The sequence below is a fragment of the Fistularia commersonii genome, chromosome 19 (genome assembly GCF_037954325.1).
Source record: "Fistularia commersonii isolate RoL2024-O1a breed Wild chromosome 19, RoL_Fcom_v1.0, whole genome shotgun sequence".
Lineage (NCBI taxonomy): Eukaryota > Metazoa > Chordata > Actinopteri > Syngnathiformes > Fistulariidae > Fistularia > Fistularia commersonii.
Genome location: NC_141302.1, coordinates 14,394,251 through 14,417,597, shown reverse-complemented (window position 1 = coordinate 14,417,597; position 23,347 = coordinate 14,394,251). Strand labels below are relative to the sequence as shown.

Sequence of the window (23,347 nt, the reverse complement as noted above, 5' to 3'; positions counted from 1 at the left end):
CACACACACACAAAAACATGACAGCAGAGTAACACAGCAACTCTGTCTCCTATTTGATTTAACTTGATCTCTCTGTGGTTTGTAATCCCCTCTTCTCCCATGATGCACATGTCCGTGCAAGTGCTCTCTCACTCACACACACACACACACACACACACACACACACACACACACACACACTCGAACCTGTCCACGGTGTTCGGCTGTTCGCTCTATCAATCTTTCTCTGCAAAGCCTGGATGCCAGCCGTGCTTCGACTGAGGACCACACAACGCCCAAGGACGGTGGTTACTATGACGCGGACTGGGATTCATCTATTATTAATTAATAGCGCTGTTGTCGTCCTTTGGCTGCATTCTGATTAAAATATTAAAATGATGTATATTAAAATTGTAAATGATATTAGAATATTAAAATATTCTAATTACTTACGTCAAACTTGAGATTCATTTGAATTTATTCTTTTTTTACGTCTGGTAAAGTTATGTCACGTGGTGAGGCAGGATTACAACCTTAGAGGCAATTGAACCCCCTTGCACGCTGGTCGGGGGGGGACGGGGCTGCGACGCGTGCACTTGAAACGCAGGTTTGAGGGGAAAAATAAAAATGTCACAAAGTGTATAAACCACGTTTTGTATAACACAGCCAAGGCGACAGGTATATGTTTTAAGCCCGAAGCCTCGGAGCTTGTTTATGGATCACTGACATTCTAGCTCAGGATTTGTCCAGACCTGTTTTATTTTTATTAAAGCGACAAGGACTGTTTAAGGTTTCCCCTCCCGGCAGCGGGAGACTGAAAAGCAGCCTCCCGGTGCCTCGACCTGCATGCCGGTGATGGGAAGTCCAGCTCTTTTCAAAGACTGGACTCTTTTGGGTCAAACTCCTTTCTGAAGAGGTCTTTTGACTCAACTCCCTTTAGAAGCTTCGTCTCTTTTGACTCGACTCACTTGAGAAGATTCGACTCTTTTGGTTCGACTCCCTTTAGAAGATTCGTCTCTCTCATCTCAACTCCCATCGGGAGATTTGTCTCTTTTAGCTCGACTCCATTTAGAAGATAAGACTCTTTTGGTTCGACTCACTTTAGAAGATATGTCTCTTTTGACTCGACTCACTTGAGAAGATTCGACTCTTTTGGCTCAGCTCCCATCAGGAGGTTCGACTCTTTCAACTCAACTCCCATTAGGAGATTCGACTCTTTTGGCTAGACTCCCGTTCGATGATTGGTGTCTTTCGACTTTACTCCCTTCAGAAGGCTCTTTTGGATCCGGAATGGATCTTTACTCGGCCTTGCCTCTTTTTAGCGTCATCTAACAATTGTGAATGGTTTGTGTTCTGATGAGCATTCGTTTAATCCTTAATTCATTCATTTTTCAAATCCTGCACTCAGGGTAGCGGAGGTGCTGAAACCTATCGCAGCTGTTACTGGGTGAGAGGCGAGGTTCACGCACAGACAGACAACCATACACTCTCTCAGTCGCAAATCATATAGACACATAAAACGATTCCCCCTTTTATTCATTCCCAATGAACACATCAATTCAGGGTCTCCGATGAACCTCCAGAGGTTTTTTGACTGTGGGATGAACCCAGGGAAGCCTAGAGGAACCCCATGCAGACATGGTGAGAACATGGAGACTCCACACAAACCTCTTTGCCTTGAGGCTGAAGCGCTAAGCACTGTGCTGCTCTGCTCTTCTACTCATTTAATATTTAATCCTGCATTCAGAACCACAAATATAAGAATATATAAGGGCCCTCAGTAAAGGCCCTGTGGCCCCAGGCTTTTGCCCCCCTTCTTTCTTTCACATCTTGTCCTTGCAAGTGACTGGTCCATGGCGTGCCCCTCCAAATAAGGGCCCCGACCCCGCCTGCACGATCAGCAGAGAAGATTCGTCTGTCCTTCGGGGGTCTCTACAAAGATTCGGCTTTTAGAGCCGGCTCGTCCGCGACTGCACATCACTGATGCATTCATTTTTTTTGGCCATACTACACTTTTATGATTAACACAAAGTTGATTACTGTTTTTTGCATATTTAATCGACATCGATACCAATAGCAATTACTTGAATTTTTTTTCCCCCAAATCAAATATTATAAAATAAAATTTCAAAATAAAATCTGAAAATCGAAGAACTGTTCATGCTTTCAAGAGGTCATTTTGTCGTACAATCATGGCCAAAAGTTTTGAGAATAACACTTTCACAAAGTCTGTTCCTTCAGGGTTTTTAGGTTTGTGCCAGATGTTTCTATGGTTGTGTCATTCTCAAAACTTTTGGCCATGACTGTATACAGAATGTAATGTATAATATAAATATAGATAAATAATATGATCAAAATCAATGGGGGGTGCAGTGGTTACTTCCTCCTCCTCACAGCCAGAACATTCCTGGTTAGATTCCCGCCTTTCTGTGTGGAGTCTCCATGTTCTCCCCGTGTCTGCGTAGGGTTCCTCAGGGTTCTCCGGGTTCTTTCGGCAGTTCAAACACATGCAGGAGGTTCACAGGAGACCAAGACTGAATAAGAGGGTAAATGGTTGTATGTCTCCAGGGTCCTCTCATTCAATCATATCGGGGATTGACTTAAATGGTTCACAGACTGAACGAATGAATAATCAACATCGATATAAACTTTTCTGTTTTTCTTTCATTCAATGCTCAAATCTATAGTGCAGCTAAAGCCTACAACACCACCAGCAGGTGGTTTGACAAACTACTTCCTATTTCCGGGGGGAAGAGGGGGGTTGTTATTCTCCCGGCAACTGTACGTCATTTCCGATCAAGTTGACCGATCAATAAAACAAAAAGGCAGCATGAGCTGGGAACGGGGGTCCCGGAAGAAACATATAAAACAGTTCTTCTCTTAAGAATCCTCCCTGTGTTTGTGTAACTTTTCCTTTTTCCTTGAACTTTTTATTCCACCCTTTGTGGCCTCTTTTAAAAACAAAAGTTTTTTTTGTATCTTGATGGACCTGCATTAAAACCCATCCTCGAACGAAGGCAAACCTAGACATCTTTAAATTTTTTTATTTTTTTTATTATCTGACAGCCGGGGATGTGCCGACTGTCGGATAAACGTAGCGCCGCGCTCGGAGGACGGCGAGCCCATCTCCGCCTGTCACCGCGTCCACGCTCCAGCTCCAAACTTTGTACCTGCGACGAATTCCGCATCGGGACTGAGCGTAATTGGATTACCATCTCCTTCCCGGCCCCCATCCGGGAAGGTTAATTGTGTATTTTGATGGACGGATGAAGAGGAGGAGGCGGGTCTTGGAAAGCCGGCGGCCGAGAAAGTTGGGTTTGATAAAAATCCCCTCGTGTCAAAGCTTCCCTCCCGAATCAAAGAGCACAAAGTAAATCATTTATAAACTTTTTCTCCTCCGAGGGAAGAGCGCAATGCAGGAGAAGCCCCCTCCCAGGTGTGAGATGAATTAGCGGGCGTCCTATTAAGCCTGGCGGCGCCCTTGGTTGTCTCCGTTCGCAGCCCGTTCCCTCGATTCGATGGTATCAGGGAGAAGGGCTAGCTTAAAATTTGGCCTCGCTCCACACTCCGGTGGCAATTTCATCCTCGTTACCATGGCACCCATCTATGAGGGACCGCTTTGTTGCCCGGGACAACAATTTGGCGTCATTAATGGCCATTTCAAGGTCGCGGCGGCGATGATGATGACGATGAGGGTGATAATGATGAGGCCCTTTCCGTGTCAGCCGGACAAGGAAAACACACACACACGCACGCACGCACAGACACGCACGCACACACACGCACACGCTTGGTGATGGGTATCGTAGCTCTCGTTAGCCGGGTGCGACCGCCACCCCAGGTCGCATGCGGCTAACACACACAGGTAAAGACAGCGTGGTCATTGCAACGGTCAGCACATACATTTACACTCATGTGCATGAGATGTCAGACTGTGTGTGTGTGGGTGTGTGTGTGTGTGTGCGTGCGTGCATGTGTGTGTTCTGCAATCTACGTGTGCACATCCCCCAAAAAGACTTCAAAACAAGAAAAAAGGAAAAACATGCAACAAAAATACCTTCGTCTCGAGGCTTGTTCATTGAAGATTCATCGTGTTTTTTTGTGAGCGGACCTAGGGTTAAGAAAAAAAGGGGGGAAAAAGAGAAAAGAGAAAATTCAAAAAAGGATTACTGGCAAAAAACGGAGAGAGAGAAAAAAAAAAAGAGGAGAATGTCAAAAAAAGAAAAGAAGCAAGAGCAAAAAAGGACAAATCACCAAGAGTTTGCGTTACGTTTTTTTTTTGTTTTTCTGTTTTCTTAAAAAGTACAAAAAACCAAAAAAAAAAAAAAAAACAAAAACAAAAGGCATCACAAACACAGATTCATCACAAGAAAAGACACAAGATCAAAGATGGGACTTCCTCCTCCCCCTGCAGAAGAAAATGGCTGCCACCTTTATTAACCCCCCTCCATCCCACCCTCTCTCTCTCCTTTCAACCCCGCCTGGCTCTATCTCTTGCAGGTGCTAGGTAGATGCTGGGTAGGTGCAGGTGGTGAAGAGGAGGGTGGAGGGTCAGGGGTCAGGGGTCAGGGGTCGGGGGGCGTTGAAGACCAGGACCCGGCCGTCGCCTCTCGCCCGCATCGTCCCGGGGAAAAAGCCAGCTTCTAACATCGCCAAAAGACGGCGGCGGCTCCTCTGGAAGAAAAGCCGGTCCGTGGGTCCTGATGCTCAAGCCCCACCCCCCCCCCTCGCCACCGACCCCTGATCCCTGAAAGTGTGACGCGAGCGTTAGCAGGGTTGCCACGGCAACGTCATTGCATCTCAAACTGAAAGTCGGATCGGCGGGTTTTTCGTAAACGTCCCTGCAACGGCAAGAAGAGCATGTTAAATATGTTCCAGGTAACGTTTGAGCACAGGTGTGTGTGTGTGTGTGTGAGTGTGTGTGACATTATTTAGCTGTAACAGCAGAGTGCGCCCACTCCCCAGGCAGGTAAATAATTACATGGGGCGACGGCAGGGCATCATTTGGAAAATGACAAGCGAGCGTGACGCTAATTGCACACAGGAGCGCGGCAAAAAGGTGAAAAGGTGAACGCCAACCCCCGACCACCCACTTCCATCCCCCGTCTGCCCAAAGGCTGAAGAAGAAGGGCGGCGGAGAAGATGAGATAGACGAACCACATGATGGTATATAAATATAAATATATATGTATATATATATATATAGACAACCTTATGATATTAGGCTTGGGTTACACAAGTGCACTCAAAAGGACCCCCCTCCTCTGAATAAAAACTCCCCACAGCGCCCCCCAGTGCCCTGAAGGTGTCTGACTTGTTCACCTTACGAGTGTTATATTTAACTGCGCTTTATTTATTTGTTAACCGTTCGCCACAAGATGATCGAATCCATGGTCACGGAAAATGTCGCTTTGCTGCACAGCTACGTGCTAGGCTGGTTAAAAAAGATAATAAACAAACATTTTCATGTGTGCACGGCGGGTTCATGTGATCATGAGGACTATTCATGAGAACCCTTTTCACACTGGTCAGCTGCTGCTGGCAGTTCGTCAATACACCCCGAATATTCTGATCAATCAATGATTTGATCATCAATATGCAAAGGGTTTGGACAAGAACAGAGGTGATTCATATTTATATGTTGTACTTTTACTCACCAGATATTCACTCATTCATTTATTCATTCATTCTTTATACTAATTATCCTGCATTCAGGGTGCTCAGGCCTATCTCAGCTGTCATTGGATGAGAGGCGGGGTCCATCCTGGACCAATCACAGGGCCACATTAGACATACGACCATTTGAGACACAAGGATTCACACGCGTGGACAATGTTGGGTGCGATCTACCGGTCGATCACAAAGGTAGTGTGGGTGGAGAGTGTGCTATAAAAAAATAGAAAGCCTATCATCCGTCCTCACAATGAAATTTGTCACTTCGTTGATGCACAGAGCAGCCAGTCTGACATCTGACCTTTTCTGACTCACAGGTCACCGCGGATGTGCATACAACAGCGCTAAGTGCTGCAAAACTCGAGCAAGCGCGTGAGATACCTAGTTATCCTCCAATTTATTTCTTTTAAACTTAAGAAAGGGTATTAAAATGAGTAGGGGAGCTGGACCAACTAAGAAGCCAAAAACTTCTTTAGGGAGTAGAAAGAGGCCTTTTTTTTCTTTAAGATGTCATTTTCAAAGTGTGTTTGCCTCATCTGCCAGTCTACCATCACTATGGCGAGAAAGGGAAATGTGCAGCGGCATTTTCAGACTGTTCATAGAATCTACGACACCGACTTCCCTGGAAAAGCGAGGTGAGGAGGAGATGGGTGAAGAAACTAAAATCCCAGTTGTCCATTATTTATGAGAGTCCACCTTTTCCCACATGAAGGTCATTCAGCCCAAATACAGTTCTACCATGACGAAAGTGTGCTTGAGGCTGGCTAGCGGTAGCTACTGTTCAGACGATACATCCCTGGCTGATTCCATTCAGTTCAAGTCACTGGAGTAAGGTCATGAGAAAAAACGTCCGGAGTTGTATTGTGCAATATGGGTTCATGCAGTTATGCAAGGCACACCAACATATATTGTACATGTAAAGAATTCTCAATATATTTAAAATTAAAGATGTGTTTTGCATTTTTATAGTAGCATCATTTTGAATTGGAGAAGTAGCTTGCAAGCTGAAAAAGTGTGTGCACCCCTGATGTTGGGTCTCCAATGAACCTAGAGGACCCTGAGGAACCCCACGTAGACATGTAAAGAACATGGGTGACCTTTTAGCTGCGCGGCAAAAACTCAATTGCATATATTCTATAAATGTTATATAAGCGATAAAACTAGTCCTGGTTGTGAAAAGCACATCTAGCACCCAGATTTCCTCCAACTTGGTTTGATCTGTTCATCCCTGCAGGTTCTTTGACTCCAGGAAGACACTGCCTGCAGTCTAAAAACCTCCATTTCAACCCGACCACTCCTCCACCTGACGCCACCGTCTGCCTGCTGACGTCGATCCTCCAATCTCCTGACGTTCTTTCTCAAGAATCCTTGTTTTGAAAAGTGATACCGAATCAGCACCTGATCTTAGCTTCTCTTGTTTTATCATCCTCAACCTGTCGCTCAAAAAACTACTCCTGCGGCAGCGCTCCTCCGGGGAAAAGCCCTCATTTTTGGCCTATAACAAAAATGTTTTATCCGAACGTATTAATCCACTTTGGGGGAACTTTTTTTTTTATCAGGAAAGACGAAAGAAAGAAGTGGATTTTCTTCCCAGGTGAAGTTGGAGAGAAGAGAAAAGCGATAAACAGTCGTGTTCTATCGCCGCTGCTGTAATTAAGGGCTGGTGTTTTCAAAATAAAAGCCTGGCAGCTGCGCTAGCGCGGCTAATCGCTGTAATCAGCAACACTCTGAAGTGTTGTGTCCAATCGGATGCGCGCGCTGCTCTTCATGCTCTTAGCGGGAGCGGTTAAAACGCTGTGATTTGATAATAAGCACTGGAGGTGGAGCTGAGGATTCAGAGATTATCCAATCGAGCGGGTGATAATGAGAGATTAAGTTTGATTGTCGTCCAACTGAGACTTCTTCCCCTTGAGGCTGCATCCTTCAGGGGCCGCCACAGCCACCTATCACCTTCCTCCATCTCACCTACAGCCAATGATCTTGCTTCATTCAGCCTACAGCCAATCACCTGCCTCGATCTATCCTCATATCACATGCCCTCTTCTTACCCCACAGCGAAACTTGCATTCATCTATCCCCACAGCCAATCAGCTTCATCTCTCTAACCCCACGGCCAATCGTCTGACTCCATCTAACCTACACATAATCATTTTCCTCCATCTTATCCAATGGACAATCATCTGCATCCATTCAACCCACAGCCAATCACTTTTCTCCTTCTAACCCCACAGCCAATCACCTTCATCCATCTAACCTCACAGTCAATCGTCTTTGGCCACCCAACTCCACAGCTAATCACCTGGTTCCATTTCACCCCACAGCCAATCGCCTTCCTCCATCTAAACCACAGCCAATCATCTGCCTCCATCTAACCCACAGCCAATCATCCACCTCCATCTTATTCCGGTGCTTTGCATCCTTTACTAATTACTGCGCCACAAAGAGATATTTCACTGCCAATTTAGTGCAGCCGGATAAGCTTTTTTCTATTTACTTATAAACTACTAACTAATTACTAGTTAGTTAGTAAAGGAGGTAAATCAAGACTTGGGAAGAAAAAGAAAAAAGATTTGATTGACATTTTTGTGCAATGAGAGAGAGGAGACAGAAAAACACACTGCTTTTCCTCCTGTCAGAGGCTGACGAGCAGGTTGATGAATCATCACGGCCCGACCTCATCAAGCACCCGACACACACACACACACACACACACACACACACACACACACACAGGGCGCGTCAAAAAGGTAACAACTTCTGTCTTCCAGGATTTTTTTTCTTCCTTTCTTTCCATCACATAGTTATTTATGGACGATTAAAACAGAGCGGCCCAGTGATTAGCGGCTCCTCCTTGCAGCGAGAAGTTGCCTGGTTGGATTTCCACTTTTTCTGTGGACCATCCATGTTCCCTGTGTCTGCGTGGGGTTCCTCCGGTTCCCCCCATACATGCCGGAGGTTCATTGGAGACCATACGGATATAAATGAATAAATGCATAAGTGTAAATGTTCCTGTGACTGGTCCAGGGTGAACCCCACCTCCCCCCCAACTGCCTCCCTGACTGCAGGATAAGCAGAAAAGATAAAGAATGAATGAAAAATGAAAGAAACTATATTTAAAGCTCCAGTTAATTACAGTCCTTCTCCTCCATCCTTCCATCCATCCCTCCCTCCCTCCATTCTCAAGTCCTCACTCCTGCTCTCGGCTTTGCTCACTTTGAAGCCAGTTATGTAACTCATCACCGTGGCAGCCGTTCTCCCATGGCCGCGCACACACACACACACACACACACACATACACACGCACACGACAAAGTGACATTATAAAACTATAAATAAAGAATTCACACTTTTGTAAGAAGTTAGCAAACAGAATGGAGCTTTAACTGAAGGGCGAGAAGATGAGAAGATGAGAGGAGAACGTTTTGTCCGTTTACCGATTCACACTTAGCTAATTTCAATTTACATTCAAGCTGCTTGAAGACACACACAGAAGAGGGAGGGGAACATGTATTTGAATGACAGAACACACAATACTACTACTACTACAACCTGACCGTGATCTTCTGGTAAGCACCTCCTATGGCAGTGTGTGTTCTGTAAATGGGTGGATGTGATATAGTGTGAAGCGCTGGATAGAAAAGCACTGTGAGTGTGGAACCTAATTAAAAATAATAATAATAATAACAGTGATAATAATTTAAATAATAATAGTAATACTAACAACAATAATAATTCTAATAATAATCGTAATAATGATGATGATAATGATGATGATGATGATGATGATAATGATAATTATAATAATAATTATAATAACAATAAGAATGACATAATAATTAGAACAATGCAATGCTGACAATAACAACAATAACTGTAATATTGATACTAATTTAATTCTTCTCATTATTACCATCATGTATCTTTCTATACTGTATGTTTCAAAGTTAAATCATATTAAATATATTGTATTACTCTATGCTGTGTGGGGATGGTGTCAAACAACATGAGGTTTAGAAACTGTTCCGTATTTTTTCACAGAGAACTTCTCGTTCCTCCTGGTAGGTTTCTGGGCTATAATTGGTGTGTGAGGTGTGTTGGTGTATGTGTGTGCGCGCGTGTATGTGTGTGTTTAGAGAAGAGTTGCAGCAAGTGAGAGAGAATGAGATGGACGGAACAAATTTTCCTCAAATCAGTGTTTACATTTGTGTTTACGTGTGAGCGGATTACAAACGCATGAAGATGTAATTGTGACTCTGACAGTCAGTCATGCGCATACACACACACACACACACACACACACATACACACACACACACACACACACACACAGTGTATTTTGTGCATTTTTTTAGTTGATAGTCACTCAGTGAGTGAATGAATAACAGCCAGTCTGGCGTGCTAGCAATCAGGCAGCCCAAATGAACTGCACAGTCACGTGTGTGTGTGTGTGTGTGTGTGTGTGTGCGTGTGCCAGTCAACCACAGATGAGTCAGTTGTTGCTGTTGTGATAGACGATCCAGGTGATAACCCCCCCACCCTTTAGCTTCGGCTGCTTCGCTATCTTTGATAAACTGGCGCGGTTTGCACGTACGTTTGTCGGGCAACTCTGCCAAAAACAAGTGACTAGCAGCCTCTTCTTTTTTCATTTTCACCCCCCCAAAGCGCATGCGCACACACACACACACACACGCACACGCACGCACACACACGCACACACACACACACACACACACACACACACACACACACACACTCCAGACTGTCTTGATTGTTTTCTGATCCTGTTGAGTCGATACGCAGGACCTGCAGGCCAGTTTCTCCTCTCCTGTCCGTCCCCCTCTCCTCGCCATGGTAACCTTGCCTCAGGCAGCATTAGGTGAATAATAGGCTTTTTGGGGGGATTTCAGAGTCAAGGACAGAGACGGATGAGTCCGTCACAGCGCCGCCCCGGCCCGTTCTGAGCCGTCAGCTGGAAAACGACCGGAGGGGGGCCAAGGAGCCGACCACCCGCCAGGGTTGGGACTGGCATTCAGAAAAATACACATATACAACTTTTATAAATGCGTCATCGCTTTTTCAAATTCGGCGTTCTAAAAAAAAAAGTTTCGGTCAGACATGAGCCGGTCTGATATACCTTAGTCAAGCATCTCCTAAAAAAAAAAAAAAAAAAAAAAAAAAAACAGTGCTAACTGGGAGAGCTAACTCCTTTGACACCGTGGCGCCCAGTGAATAAATAGACAAACAAATCCACCCCAACAGCGCCTCTAGTGGTGGCGTAACCTCCGACCAGAGAGGACGGAGGAGGAAGGTCAACAGTGGAAGAGGAGGAGGGGGTGTGAAGGGGGGAAAGGAGGGAAAGATAAATAGATGACAGTGAGACTGAGAGATTATGTGAAGCCGAGAGAGGAGGAGGTAAACAGCAATGGAGTGAACGGTGGGGGGGACGGAGTGACATTTACGGAGTGGTGATTATCGAGCAAGCGTGAAGGTTAAAGCCATTTTCCACCCGTGTGGCCAAAACACACGCGTGTAAACACACGCTAACACGCGCGCCAGCTAGCGGCGCTAATCCCGCCACCGTGGCGTTCCAATCCGAGTCGGAAGAACTGCACTTTCTCTGCTGATTCATTGAAGGTTTTTCAGATGTTTAAAAATACCCTGCCGTGACTCATTAACTCTCTTCTTCTTATTCCAAATAAAGAAAAAAATCATTTCGGGTTAAATTTAGCACACCTGAAGGAATATTTAGGACCATCATAACAACTCCTTTCTGTACACCCTATTTTGCCCCCAATGCAAAGAATCGCCTTGTACAAAATCAGTGCCTATGGCTGCAACTAAAATAGACTGATGATGTGTGTGTGTGTGTGTGTGTTGTTGCCACCTGTGGACCCTTTGGGATGAGCGTGGTCTGCATTTTATTCAGATTTAACACCGCTGTTGCATTATTTATCCCGAGGAGCGGCCACCACACGGCAAAACCGGGGAACCAGGGCCGGGCGGACAAGACGCCGCTCGAGAAGGTGTTTGTGAGGACATCTCAGGATCTCTGAGGAGGAGAAGGAGGTGGAACCGTCCGGCACCCAAACATAGAAGAAAACCCTAAGAACGATCCCGATTGCTTCGAGGGAGGGACCAAAAAAGAAGCCACCTGGTGGTCCTGCTGACCTTGGAGATGTATTTCTACACCAAGGTTGCTGTAGCTCAGCTGGTAAAACAGGTTCCAATAAGGCGATTCGATTTCCATCTCAACCTCACAAGCTCAAGTGTCCTCGGCAACCACACTGACCGCACCCCCCTTCCAGCTGCCCCCGATGCGATAGTTAGCGCTTCCCTTACAGCTTTGCCGCCAAAACTGTGTGAATGGGTGAAGAGGTTTAGAACGGTGCTATTTTTAGCGGATGCCATATTAGTGGTTTGTATTTGTTGTTTTGTATTTTACACAGCATTTTATGTGTTTTACGTAGACATGTATTCTTCTGCTGTACAAGAGCTACTGCTATGATATTTACCAAATGGTCCCCAAAAAACACACGTAAATATTAAATTTCTAGATACCTCCATGTCATCTTGCAGTTTTGATCTGAAGTACAGAAAAAAAAAAAATAACAGAGATCTGTTAATCGGGGAGTTGATTATCTTACTTAAGAGGGTTTGAAGGCATGAACGATCTAACAGTTACATGCTAGCAGCTAACACAATGCAATATTTGCTAAATTATTTTGAAAAGAATATGGGAGGAGCGAGAGAGGTGCATCATGGCAGCATGACGAGGGTGCTAGCCTAGCTGCTGACTCCAAGTGTTTGCAAAAAGGGACGGTTTGAAGTTGTTTCTTAAGCAAAGGTGTCTGGATGGAGACTGGAAGATGGTTACGCGGAAGAGATGATGGCACTCGGCTGTTTGGAGGAGGAGACTGCGTATTCGACATGCGATTTTAAAAACTTAAGTTTAGATTTTTATTATCAGTCAAATTGTTATTGTCCATTGACTCAAGTACCTCAAGCCCCTACATTTCATCAATCCAATAAATTTCCCACCAGTGTATCTGACTAACTAACTGACTGATGATGACAGAGGTCTCTGTTTCTCTGTGCTGAGGATAAGCGGTGGGTCGAGGGGTCGGATTCTCTCTTTTTTTTTAACCATTTTGACATTTTCCCAGTTTTCGCCGGACAACCCGTTATACGCTCTTTATTAGGCTAACCTTTCGGACAGGAGGAGAGGCGTCATTCCGCCTGACACGCGCCGAAGGTTGGAGAAGGTAAGAGAGAGAAACAAGAAAAAATACAGAGGCAGTTTGTTATTCGGGGCGATCAAAATGTCGAGGCGCTGCCATTTGATACAGAATTTCGCCGGCGCAGCGGATTTCCTCACGCTCCCCATCGTCAATGGACACAACAGAACAGAAGGAAATGGCTTCCTCTCCTCTTCCTCCTTAGAGGAAACTTGGTACCCGAAATCCCCGTTTTCATCCATTCATCCACACAGAGAAAACACTGCTCCGAGAGCAAAGAGCTTTCTATCCTTCTCCCCCGTTTTCCCCGCTGACGACAGGTTCATGTTGTCATGGCTATGAAAGACTTGCCAGGCCGAGCTGAGAGAGTGCGATGTTTCTTCCCTGAACGCTTTGAAATGAAGCTTCTTTAATAGATCATTGTCCAAAAATAAAGCAGGGATTGAAATGAATGTCTTTGTTCCGTAATCATTCATTCATTCCAAATGAATGAATGAATGGTTGGATGGATGAATGAATGAATGAGTCCTCTATCAAGGCTTGTGGCTTGTTGATTTCACATTTTAAAAGGGGACCAACGCAGTTTCACTGAGGGCTCACCCATCTCAGAGTGTGTGTCGCTGTCCGTGGTGCTGAAATCATCAACCCGACGCTGCTTGGATCTGCTATGCAGAGCAGTGTTATACCCTGGGATGCTGTCTGTGCATTAGAGAGGATCTACTTTTGATTTTAAAAGTCTGAATGGAACAACAGACAAACAGCAACTCTGAATGGGAACAGATACACTGACTTTTATCACTAATATTGTGAATATATGAATGTACAAGACAGTGGGAAGACCAGTGATGCTGTATGGTCTAGAAACAGTAACAATGACAAAAAGACAGGAAGCAGAGATAGAGGTCGCGGAGATGAGGATGCTAAGGTTCTCTTTGGGAGTGACCAGGATGGATAGGATCAGGAATGAGTCCATCAGAGGAACAGCACATGTTAGATGTTTTGGAGAGAAGGTCAGAGAAGCCAGACTGAGATGGTTGGGTCATGTACAGAGGAGGGATAGAGAATATATTGGTAGACGGATGCTGGAATTAGAGCTGCCAGGCAAGAGGTCTTGAGGAAGACCAACGAGAAGATCAGTGTGAGAGAGGAGGATACAGGGAATAGAAGGGAAAATCCCAAAGGAAAAGAAGAAAAAGATGATTGTGTATATGTGAATGTATTGGTAAGTGAATGTGGTGGAACAGTTAATCTACAGCTCCTTTTGCACTGCAGCAAGTTTTTGCAGTTCCGAGAACCTTTTCAGGAACCAGGCCATTTCTCGGTGCAACATAGGAACCAGGGACCACTGACCTTCAGCTCCTGGAACCATTTTAGCTCTTATTATGGTTCCGTAGGAACTCATGGCTGCTTGGTGATTGGTGGAAATCCCAAGCACCGGCCCTGACCAGATACGCCATTTTTAAAAACTATTATGGTCAAAAATGGACAAAAGCGTCAGGCAATGCAGCGATGTGAAGTTCTTCTTCAGGAATATCTACATTTTGGACCAGATTAACAGTTAGCAAACGGCTAACTGGGTTCTTCACATGGTGAAGCAGGAAGACGATAAAACCACTTCAACCCCTCTGATAGTCTGATAGCCCTCACTGCATGTGGGAATAAAAAACTAAAAGCTTTCCCTGGAGTAGGCTAATTCCTCGAATGAATATTGGACGAATGCAGTGCAAATATTGGGTGCATTGGTTTCCAGTATGTAGCCAGTATCTGCACTCTGCACAGTGTGCATGCGCTTTATGTTCACCGGAGCTCTCAATCAAACCTGAATCGTGTCTTGGTGACTGAGGTGCAAAAACCACCGAGCGTGCAATCGCTGCCCCTGCTGACAACACTTGTTGTTTTGAGACGAGGAAAGGAGCGTCCGTCGTTTAATCCGCGGGAAAAAATACAATGCCTTCGGTGTGGCGCCCCGATTTTTACGTCAGACGGATGCAGTTTGAGGAGCTTCCGCCGACAACAAAAGCAGGATTCGCTCGTGTGTAACATGATTTGCCATGCACGTTAAATTTGGAGTTTATCGCGTTTCCGCCTGCACACGGCATCCCGAGAAATGTGCGCGGTCTTGCAGGCGAACACGCTGCGCATTGTAAACTCCCCGATGTGACCTTTAACCCCACGTCCAGTTGGATAATAACCTCTGGCTAACCTCCTGCTCCCTCCATCCACTCCTCCTTTCCTCCCCCGTTCCCTCTGCCGTTCGGCGGCGGTGGTGCACGTACGGCAGGGAGCAGCGCTCTCATTTGCATGCACCGACACCGGCCATAGCTCAGCTCTAGAGGCCCCGCTGAAGAGGCGGCTTCTTTGAGGCGCGCTGAAAGAAATGCACGTGTGTTTAGGTGCCCGTGCGAAAAAAAATGACAATGTGTGTGTGTGTGTGTGTGTCCACATTTCCACATGTGCTGAGCCGCCTCTTATTATGAATCCCCAGTTGACAGAATATGGGCATATTTTTCCCTCCGTGCCGCCTTGCAGGTATAAAGTTGTTTAATTCTCCTATAGGTTTCCCTTCCCAAGGTTTCTTTAATATACTCCTGGTCCAAGTGCACACTTTTCCACGGGAGAGGGAATTAGAATAATAATACGTTCATACAGGTCCAGCCTGAGTGCCGGAGGCCCTTAAATTCAAGCCCGAAGTTGTTCTTCCGTTTCAAAGATTTAATATCAGCTTAAAAGATATTTTCCCTTAATCTAAAAAAAAAAAAAAAAAAGCAATAAAAATCTACACCTCGCTACCCTGATTTCATACTCGCGGAGCCGCTCGGCCGTTTTCGAAAATGCTGCAGGCCCCGTCGACGCCATGGTAACGGGGTGGGGTTGGGATGGGAGGGCTGACCGGAGCGGCTGACTCAGCAGCTCCGTGTGCGTCTGTGTCAGTAAAGCAGATAATTAATTGCGAGAGGCGACTGCAGCCGGAGTCCAGGACCCGCGGGTTCAGGAGCTTCTTGGAACACAAGAGGAACCGAACCAGCAGAAGCTGAACATCTGAGTATTAGATATATTAGAAGAGCGAGTGAAAATTGGTTAAGTTATGATTCACCAAAATAGGATGATCTGCGCTGCAAGACCTGGAGGCCCGGTGTTCTGGATAACATCTACTCTTCCTTCGGGCTGCTGTCTTCAGGGGTCTCCGCAGCCAATCATCTGCCTCCAGCAAACCTCATCCTCTCTTTCACTTCATCCATAAACCTCCTCTCTGGTCTCACTCTCGATCTCCTCCAACCTCAGCATCCTTCTACCGAGATCTTCATCATCCCTCCTCTGTCCATGTCCAAACCATCTCAGTCTTTATCTCCAGAACATCTAACATTTGCTGTCCCTCTGATCCTCTCCGTCCTCCTCACTCCCGAAGAGGAACCTCCATATCTTCATCCCTGCCTCCTGTCGTCTCCTCAGCATGTCCAAACATGCTCTCACCTCAATCTCCCCCACCTTGCCTTCCTTTCTTTGTTATAAAAACACTGTGACATCAATTAAAAACAATCCAAACGCATGACCGAATGTGTGAAATAACATTCCAGCAAAATCATTAATTCACTTATTACATTCCCGTTTCGATATCCCTGCTCCGTGAAGAGCAAAGCAAGAGAGATAGACAGATTGACGAATAAAAGTAAGATCTATTTACATTTTTTACAACATGCTATGTGTTGCAAAGTGAATTCATTCAGTCATTCATTATCTATATGGCTATCTCCATCAGTGGGACAGATGTGGACATTGCGGACGAATACCTGGGCGTCCACATAGACAAAAAAAGGTCAGAGCCGCCTGTTCTTTCTCAAGAAACTCAGGTCTTTCAATGTCTGCAGAGCCATGCTGCAGATGTTTGATCACACGATGGTGTCCGGCATCATCTTCTACGCTGTAGTGTGCAGGTGCAGTAGGCCGAAGGCAGCCGACGGTAACAGACTACATAAGCTCATTAGGAAGGCTGGCTCCGTCCCGGCAGTTAAATTGGACTCGTGAGTGGAGGTGTCTGAGAGGAGGATGCTGAAGAAGCTGTTCAGGATCAGGGACGACCCCTCTCACCCCTTGCATGCTGGACTGAAGTCCTACCAGAGCACTTTCAGACGTAGACTAAGACCACGAAAGAGCACCACAAATGGTCTTTCTTACTTTCATCAAACTATATAACTCCTCCCTGACAGAAACCTGACAGAAAAGAATTTCCCTCAGGATTAATAAAGCTCTATTCTATTCTATTGTATTCTATTGTATTCTATTGTATTCTATTCTATTCTATTCTATTCTGTTCTGTTCTATTCTATTCTATGATCCTGTAGTCATGGTTACGCGGGTGTCGGCGCCAATCCCGGTTCCCGGGAAGCAGGGTTCACCCTGGGCCAATCATAAGGTCAAATGTAGAGATATACCATCATTCACACATCATATAGATCAGGTATGCCTCATAGCCGGTCGATCGCAAGATGGTGTGGGTCGATCGCGTGGCATTAAAACGTAGATGTCAGCCGATCGTCCTCACTATGAAATTTGTCACTTGACTGACAGTCGGTCTGTCCAATCTGACCTTTACAGACACAGGCGTCAGTGCGCATGTGCACATAACTGCACGTTCCAGTAAACTAGCGAGTTTGCCTCCAATTTATGTCTTTTTATGGGTTATGAAAATGAGTGAGGGAGCTGGACCAAGTAAAAAGACTAAAACGTATCACTTCCATACTGAATGAGAGGTGGACTTTTTTTTTTTTTTATTGTTTCATTTTCAAAGTGCGTTTGCCTCATCTGCCGGTCTGCCATTGCTATATCGAAAAAGGGGAATGTGGAGCGGCATTTTCAGACCGTTCATAAAAACTACAGCACTGACTTCCCTCCAAAAAGTGAGCTGAAAAGGAGAAAGGTGAAGGAACTAAAATCCCAGCTGTCAGAACAGCAGTCATTTTTTCTAACAGCTAACTTCAACTATGGTGCTGACTCCATTCAAGTCATCAGAATAAGGTATTTACCAAAAAAGGTACTCTGTTGTAGCGTGCTTCAAGGGTTCATGCAGTTATGCAAGATCCACAAACATTTATTGTGTTAAGTATACTCGGTAGATGTATAAATAGATATATATTCAGCATTTTTAGTGGAGGTAGATCATTTTCACATGGTCATTTGAAAAGTAGTTCACAAGGGGAAAAAGTGTGGGCACCCCTGATATAGAGAATTACAGATACGACCACCAGCTCTCAGACTGTAGCATGACCCACAGTACATTTCAGCAAATATAATTATAATAACTTATGACTTCCTTACAGAAATAACAATCGCAATGCATTCATGCAAACACACACACACACACACATCCTCAGCCGTGCATCCACACACACACAAAACACACACACACAACTCCTCTTCCTCGGTCTATAAATAGCTCGAGCCGAGCTCCTCGCTAATTCCTCCTCCATTCAAAGTCAAGCGGAAAGGCAAAATGTATGCGGCCTTTGATGCGCCTCTCCGACAGGAAGTGGTGGCTGGTTGTCAAGGCAACACCTCCGCCCCACTTCCTTGCACCCCTACCTCAACCCCAACCCACTCCAAGCATCCCCCGTACCACCGCCTCCATTTTGCTCCCGGCGCCCCCTTCGAAACCAGGGGATCGATATTCTAATCTGATGGTGCGTTCAAAGTCGCCACAGTAATCATGCTTCCTTGATGTGTGTCTATATGAAGTGTGAATACTTGAATTTCTCTATATGACCAGGGAGAACCCCTGCTCTCCTCCAATCACAGCCAGAATATGCTCCTACCCCCATAACCATGATGGCAGGATAAGCAGTACAGATAATAAATGACCGAATAGCAGAAGAGATGTGTGTGTGTGTGTGTGTGTGTGTTAAAGAGGCAACAGTCACACTCTGCCGGATTTGTTCCACCCAAGAACACGACCTGACAGTGATGTATTATTTCTATTTTGTCATTTTCCAAAGTTTTTTCTTTTTAAATTCCATCCAAAATTTGCTAAAAATGGCTGGTTTAAGTTTAGAGATACATGATATAAATTTTAAATGTGTTTATATTGCAGTATAAGAAACCAGCAATGATAAGATAAACAAATCATTAAATAAATGCATACAAAATAAAGGGAAAAAATCAAAGGAAATGAATAATATTAAAGCATGATAAAAATCAATATATTATCTGAAATATGTATTACTGATTTATTCCTACATTCAAATTATATTTAAAATACAACACATCTGCCTCAATTGATCTAAGTCATACATTTATACATTAACATGTTTTTATTCATTTTACTTTTATTTTTACTCTTTTTGAATTCTGGGCCAAATCAGAATCGGATTCTCTTGAATTGCCAAATGTACACAGGAATTTAACAAGGTATGAAGCTGCACTATAGCAGCTATGTTTAAAAAACGCAAACACACAATCTCTCTCTCGCCAATCAGTCAATGATATGTATATACACACACACACACACACACACACACACACACACACAGATACACACACACACAAAGCCTGACAGTCAATCACATCCACAGGCCAAAAAGGCTAATCAGTCAGTGATATATATATATATATATGTTTACACACACACACACACACACACACACACACACACACACACACACACGCACACACACAAAGCCTGACAGTCAATCACATCCACAGGCCAAAACGGCTAATCAGTCAGTGATAAATATATATATGTTTATACACACACACACACACACACAGACACACACACACACTAACACACACACACACACACACACACACACACACACACTCCCCCTGGTTGTCAGAGTGAGTGATGTGGAGGGCCAAGGATTGAAGTGAAGGTCCTCTCCTCAAACATGACGACTACTTTGTTTCTTTGTGTGCATCTAAGAAATCAAACACGGGACTAATCCCTGCCAGTGTATCTGGAGGTAGCACATCAAAGCAAACTGGATTTGCCGATTTTGACCTCGACAAAAATGTTTTTTTTTTTTTTTTTTTTTTTTGCTGCTCATCCAAGTCGCCGCGCTTGTTCCTAAAGGGGCGAGTAATCTGATTATCTCGGCTTAACGTCGAGTCGGCGTGCGAAGCCGCTCCTATCCTCCGAGTCAAACGCACCGGGACGAAAACGCGTTTCCTTCATTTGTACGTCTAATGACAACTCATCGGCGCCGTCGTTCGGGGCGGGGGATGGGCTGTAAACATCTCAAACCCCCACACTCCCTCATGTGGAAGGCGGGGAATCACACACACAAACACACACACACTCCACCCTTTTACACGCAATTCGCTTATTGCTTTTCAAGACCTCCCAAAAAAAATTTCTAACAGGCTACAAACGTGCTGGTGCTTTTGAAGCTAATCTGAGATGCAGGAGGAGCGTTGATCCACGTCGAAGGTGGGAGATGTTCTTTCTATGTGAGGAGGAGATGGAAAAGCTTGCTACTCTACTCTCCTGCCTACACAACGGTTATACAGCGCAGCTAGCATAGCAAGCGTGAGGACTCCACAAAGACTCCACAAAGAAAATCCAACTGGGGACCTTTTTTTTTTGCTGCGAGGTGGGAGCGTGAACCACTTCGCCAACACGCCGCCCAATCAATAAACAAATACGCTAATAACAAAGAAAGTACCTGAAGCAACTCAGCAGCTGAATAGCGAAGTTGTTATATCTTCTCTGTTTAATATGCATTAAAACCAAAGAGACAAATACAATCATTTAATTTCTCCATGGCGACCAGCCGACAACTGAGAAAGACTGCGATCTGTGCGAAGAGAAAGAGGTCAATACGGCCATTAACTTGAAGGATTCCTTTCAAAGTTAGCTTTTTTAAATTTCCTTTATGAATATCAAAGTTGTTATTGTATGATGTCAGCTCCTAGCGCGTAACGGCTCGCTAGTCTCTGTCACACTCCTGTTTCTTTCCATGTCATTCCTGACACTCTTGGTCAAGGCAGAAGGCCATCCACACTGAGGATCCTCGCCACGTATGTTCAACAATGAGTGAATGTTTGCTTTCTGCAGATCATCTAAAATGGTGTGGTCCAGAACGTCTTCACATGGAAAGAGTCCTGAAACAAACACAGCAAATGATGGCGGTCGGAGCTGCCATGCAAGGCGCTAACCAGGCCATCGGAAGGGGAGTAAGTGAGGGCTCAACATCTTCCCCGAGGGCGCGTAGACAGGAATGAGCCAGGAATCCAACCCCCATCCATAACCATCGGAGGGTTGTGCAGAAAAAGACCTCTGCGTCCCATGAAACTTCACGCGTTGACTCAGAATCCAAGCTTCCGGGTTTGTCGCCGCAGGCCCCGGCCCGTCGCATCACATCAAAAACCCCCAGCCTCATGAAGGTACGTGCATGTGAAGCTCTTCCCTGCATCCACGGGCACCCGAGGTGTATTTACCCGCAAGTCATATTTCAAGCATACCGGGACTGGTGTGCACTTCCCTCCGTTTTTTTCCACTCTTTATATCCTTGCAGAAAGAGGAGCCAAGCATCAAAAGTAATATATATGATATTATATATAGATATATTTAGTATTGCCACAGCAGCATGCTGGCACTTCTGTTTCCCCTTCCATTATTCATCCATTTGTTTTCATCCCCTTTTATTTATTTATTCCTCTTTAGCCCTTTGGCAACGCCGATGTTGCGGCGCGGCTCCCGGCATCGGCACGCGTTACCGCGTTAGTATCGAACCCCTCTTGATGAATCTCCAAGGAAAATTGAAATATTGCAGAACAGCGAGATGTGGGAGTTTGATCTTGATGCACGGAGATAGGTGGAGCGCAGAACGGAATAATTCATGAGGCGCCGGGGGTTTGTACCCTGCAGCTCAGCCCGAGCAGCGCGGCGCTGACACGGCGGAGGTTAGCAGCGCAAATCCAAATCCTGGAGGATTATCTGGCAAAAGTGGTGTATACCCTCTTCGATCAGGACTAATTAGATGAAACTAGAAGCTTAAGTGCCACTTTGTAACAACTTATGAGCGTTAACCCTAAGCCCACCGCTGAGAAGGAGCGCCGCGCTCTGTCACAGGAGCCCGCCATCTTTTCAGTGGAAGTGGTTCAAAGATGGCACTGCACAAAATGAAAACAGGAAGTTAATTTCTCTCATTTTCACTCCCCTCTGCATGCCGAAGTATCCCTTGGCGAGATGCTGAACCCCAAATTGCTCCGGTTGGTAGCTTTGCGTTGCAGCTCTGCGGTTACCAGTGTTTGAATCCATTCATAAGTTAACGATGAGTCAAAAGTCCTCTCAGCCAATCAGAATACGGGGGAGGGGAAGGGGGGGGTGTAACAAAACAACTTGATTATTGAAAGTAAGATGATTGCTTGAACTGATTACTCATTGATTTAAAAAATGCATTTATTGTATTTTAATTTTTTTGGTACTCCAAACATAATTAACTTGGAATCAAGTGATGAAGTGCGAGTTGAAAAAAACCTGTATTAAAAAAAAAAAAGCTCGGTATTATGGGCCCTTCGGTGGGCTCACATTATAACTGCACCGCTATAACAGTAATGAAGTTATAACTCAAGACAAAACGAGTATTGGCAGACTTATTAATAGTCTCTTTAGGTCGACAACAACTTTATAAAGGAATCAGAAAACACAAGTTTACTTTCTGGATGAAGTCCCTGGAAGCCTACACACACACACACACACATCAAACCATCTCAGGATTTAATGACTTGTGACTGTGGTCAGCATGACTAGCGCTTCTGCTTCTCAGCGAGAAGGTCCCTGGTTGGATATGTTCTCCATTTTATTAGTAGGGTTCCTCCGGGTTCCTCTCGCAGTCCATAGACATGCAGGAGGTCCTCTGGAGACACTTAATACCCCATTCATGTCAATGAGAGGGTGAATTGTTGTACAGTGATCCCTCGCTATAACGCGTTTTACTTTTCGCGGTTTCGCTACTTCACGGATTTGCATCGTGCATTGTGTTCTGCAGTCTGATTGGCTAAAAAGTCACTCCGCTTCTTCTCTACCTGTGCGTCAATAACGTTGCAGTTTAATATGTACACGTACAGAAAAAAAACAGCTTGCCAAATTTACATTTCGTACATGCAAATTCTCTTGTAATTCCGAGTTTCTCTAAAACCCATAATGTTGACTAAACGCTCTGGACCGTCAAAAGCACCTGCGGCAGGGCCCAAAAGGCAGTGGAAGATGCTATCTATCGCAGATAAAGTTAAACTTCTGGACATGCTAAGGGAAGATAAAAGCTATGCGGCTGTAGGTCTGCATTACGGAATTTATGAATCTTCCCTTCGTTACATAAAGAAGGAAGAAAAAAACATAAGGTCGACAGCAGCAATGTATAATAGAGTATTTAATTGTATAATAATTGTAAAAAAAAGTAAAGGTTTCTACTTCACGGATTTTGCCTATCACGGGTTCTTTTTGGAACGTAACCCCCGCGAAAAAC

General features: G+C 44.9%; 1 protein-coding gene across 2 annotated transcripts in view; it reads right to left on the bottom strand.

Annotated features, from left to right (window-relative positions):
* The window catches only part of nlgn2a (neuroligin 2a), a 188,007-nt gene that overhangs the window by 88,456 nt on the left and 76,204 nt on the right, over positions 1 to 23,347 (bottom strand). The window contains exon 4 of one of the 2 annotated variants that reach the window (XM_086166272.1): positions 4,037 to 4,090. The exons of the other annotated variant lie outside the window; for it this stretch is intronic. Coding sequence (XP_086022398.1) covers positions 4,037 to 4,090 — 54 coding nt within the window. The remainder of the gene's footprint in view (positions 1 to 4,036; positions 4,091 to 23,347) is intronic. 2 annotated transcript variants of the gene reach the window in all.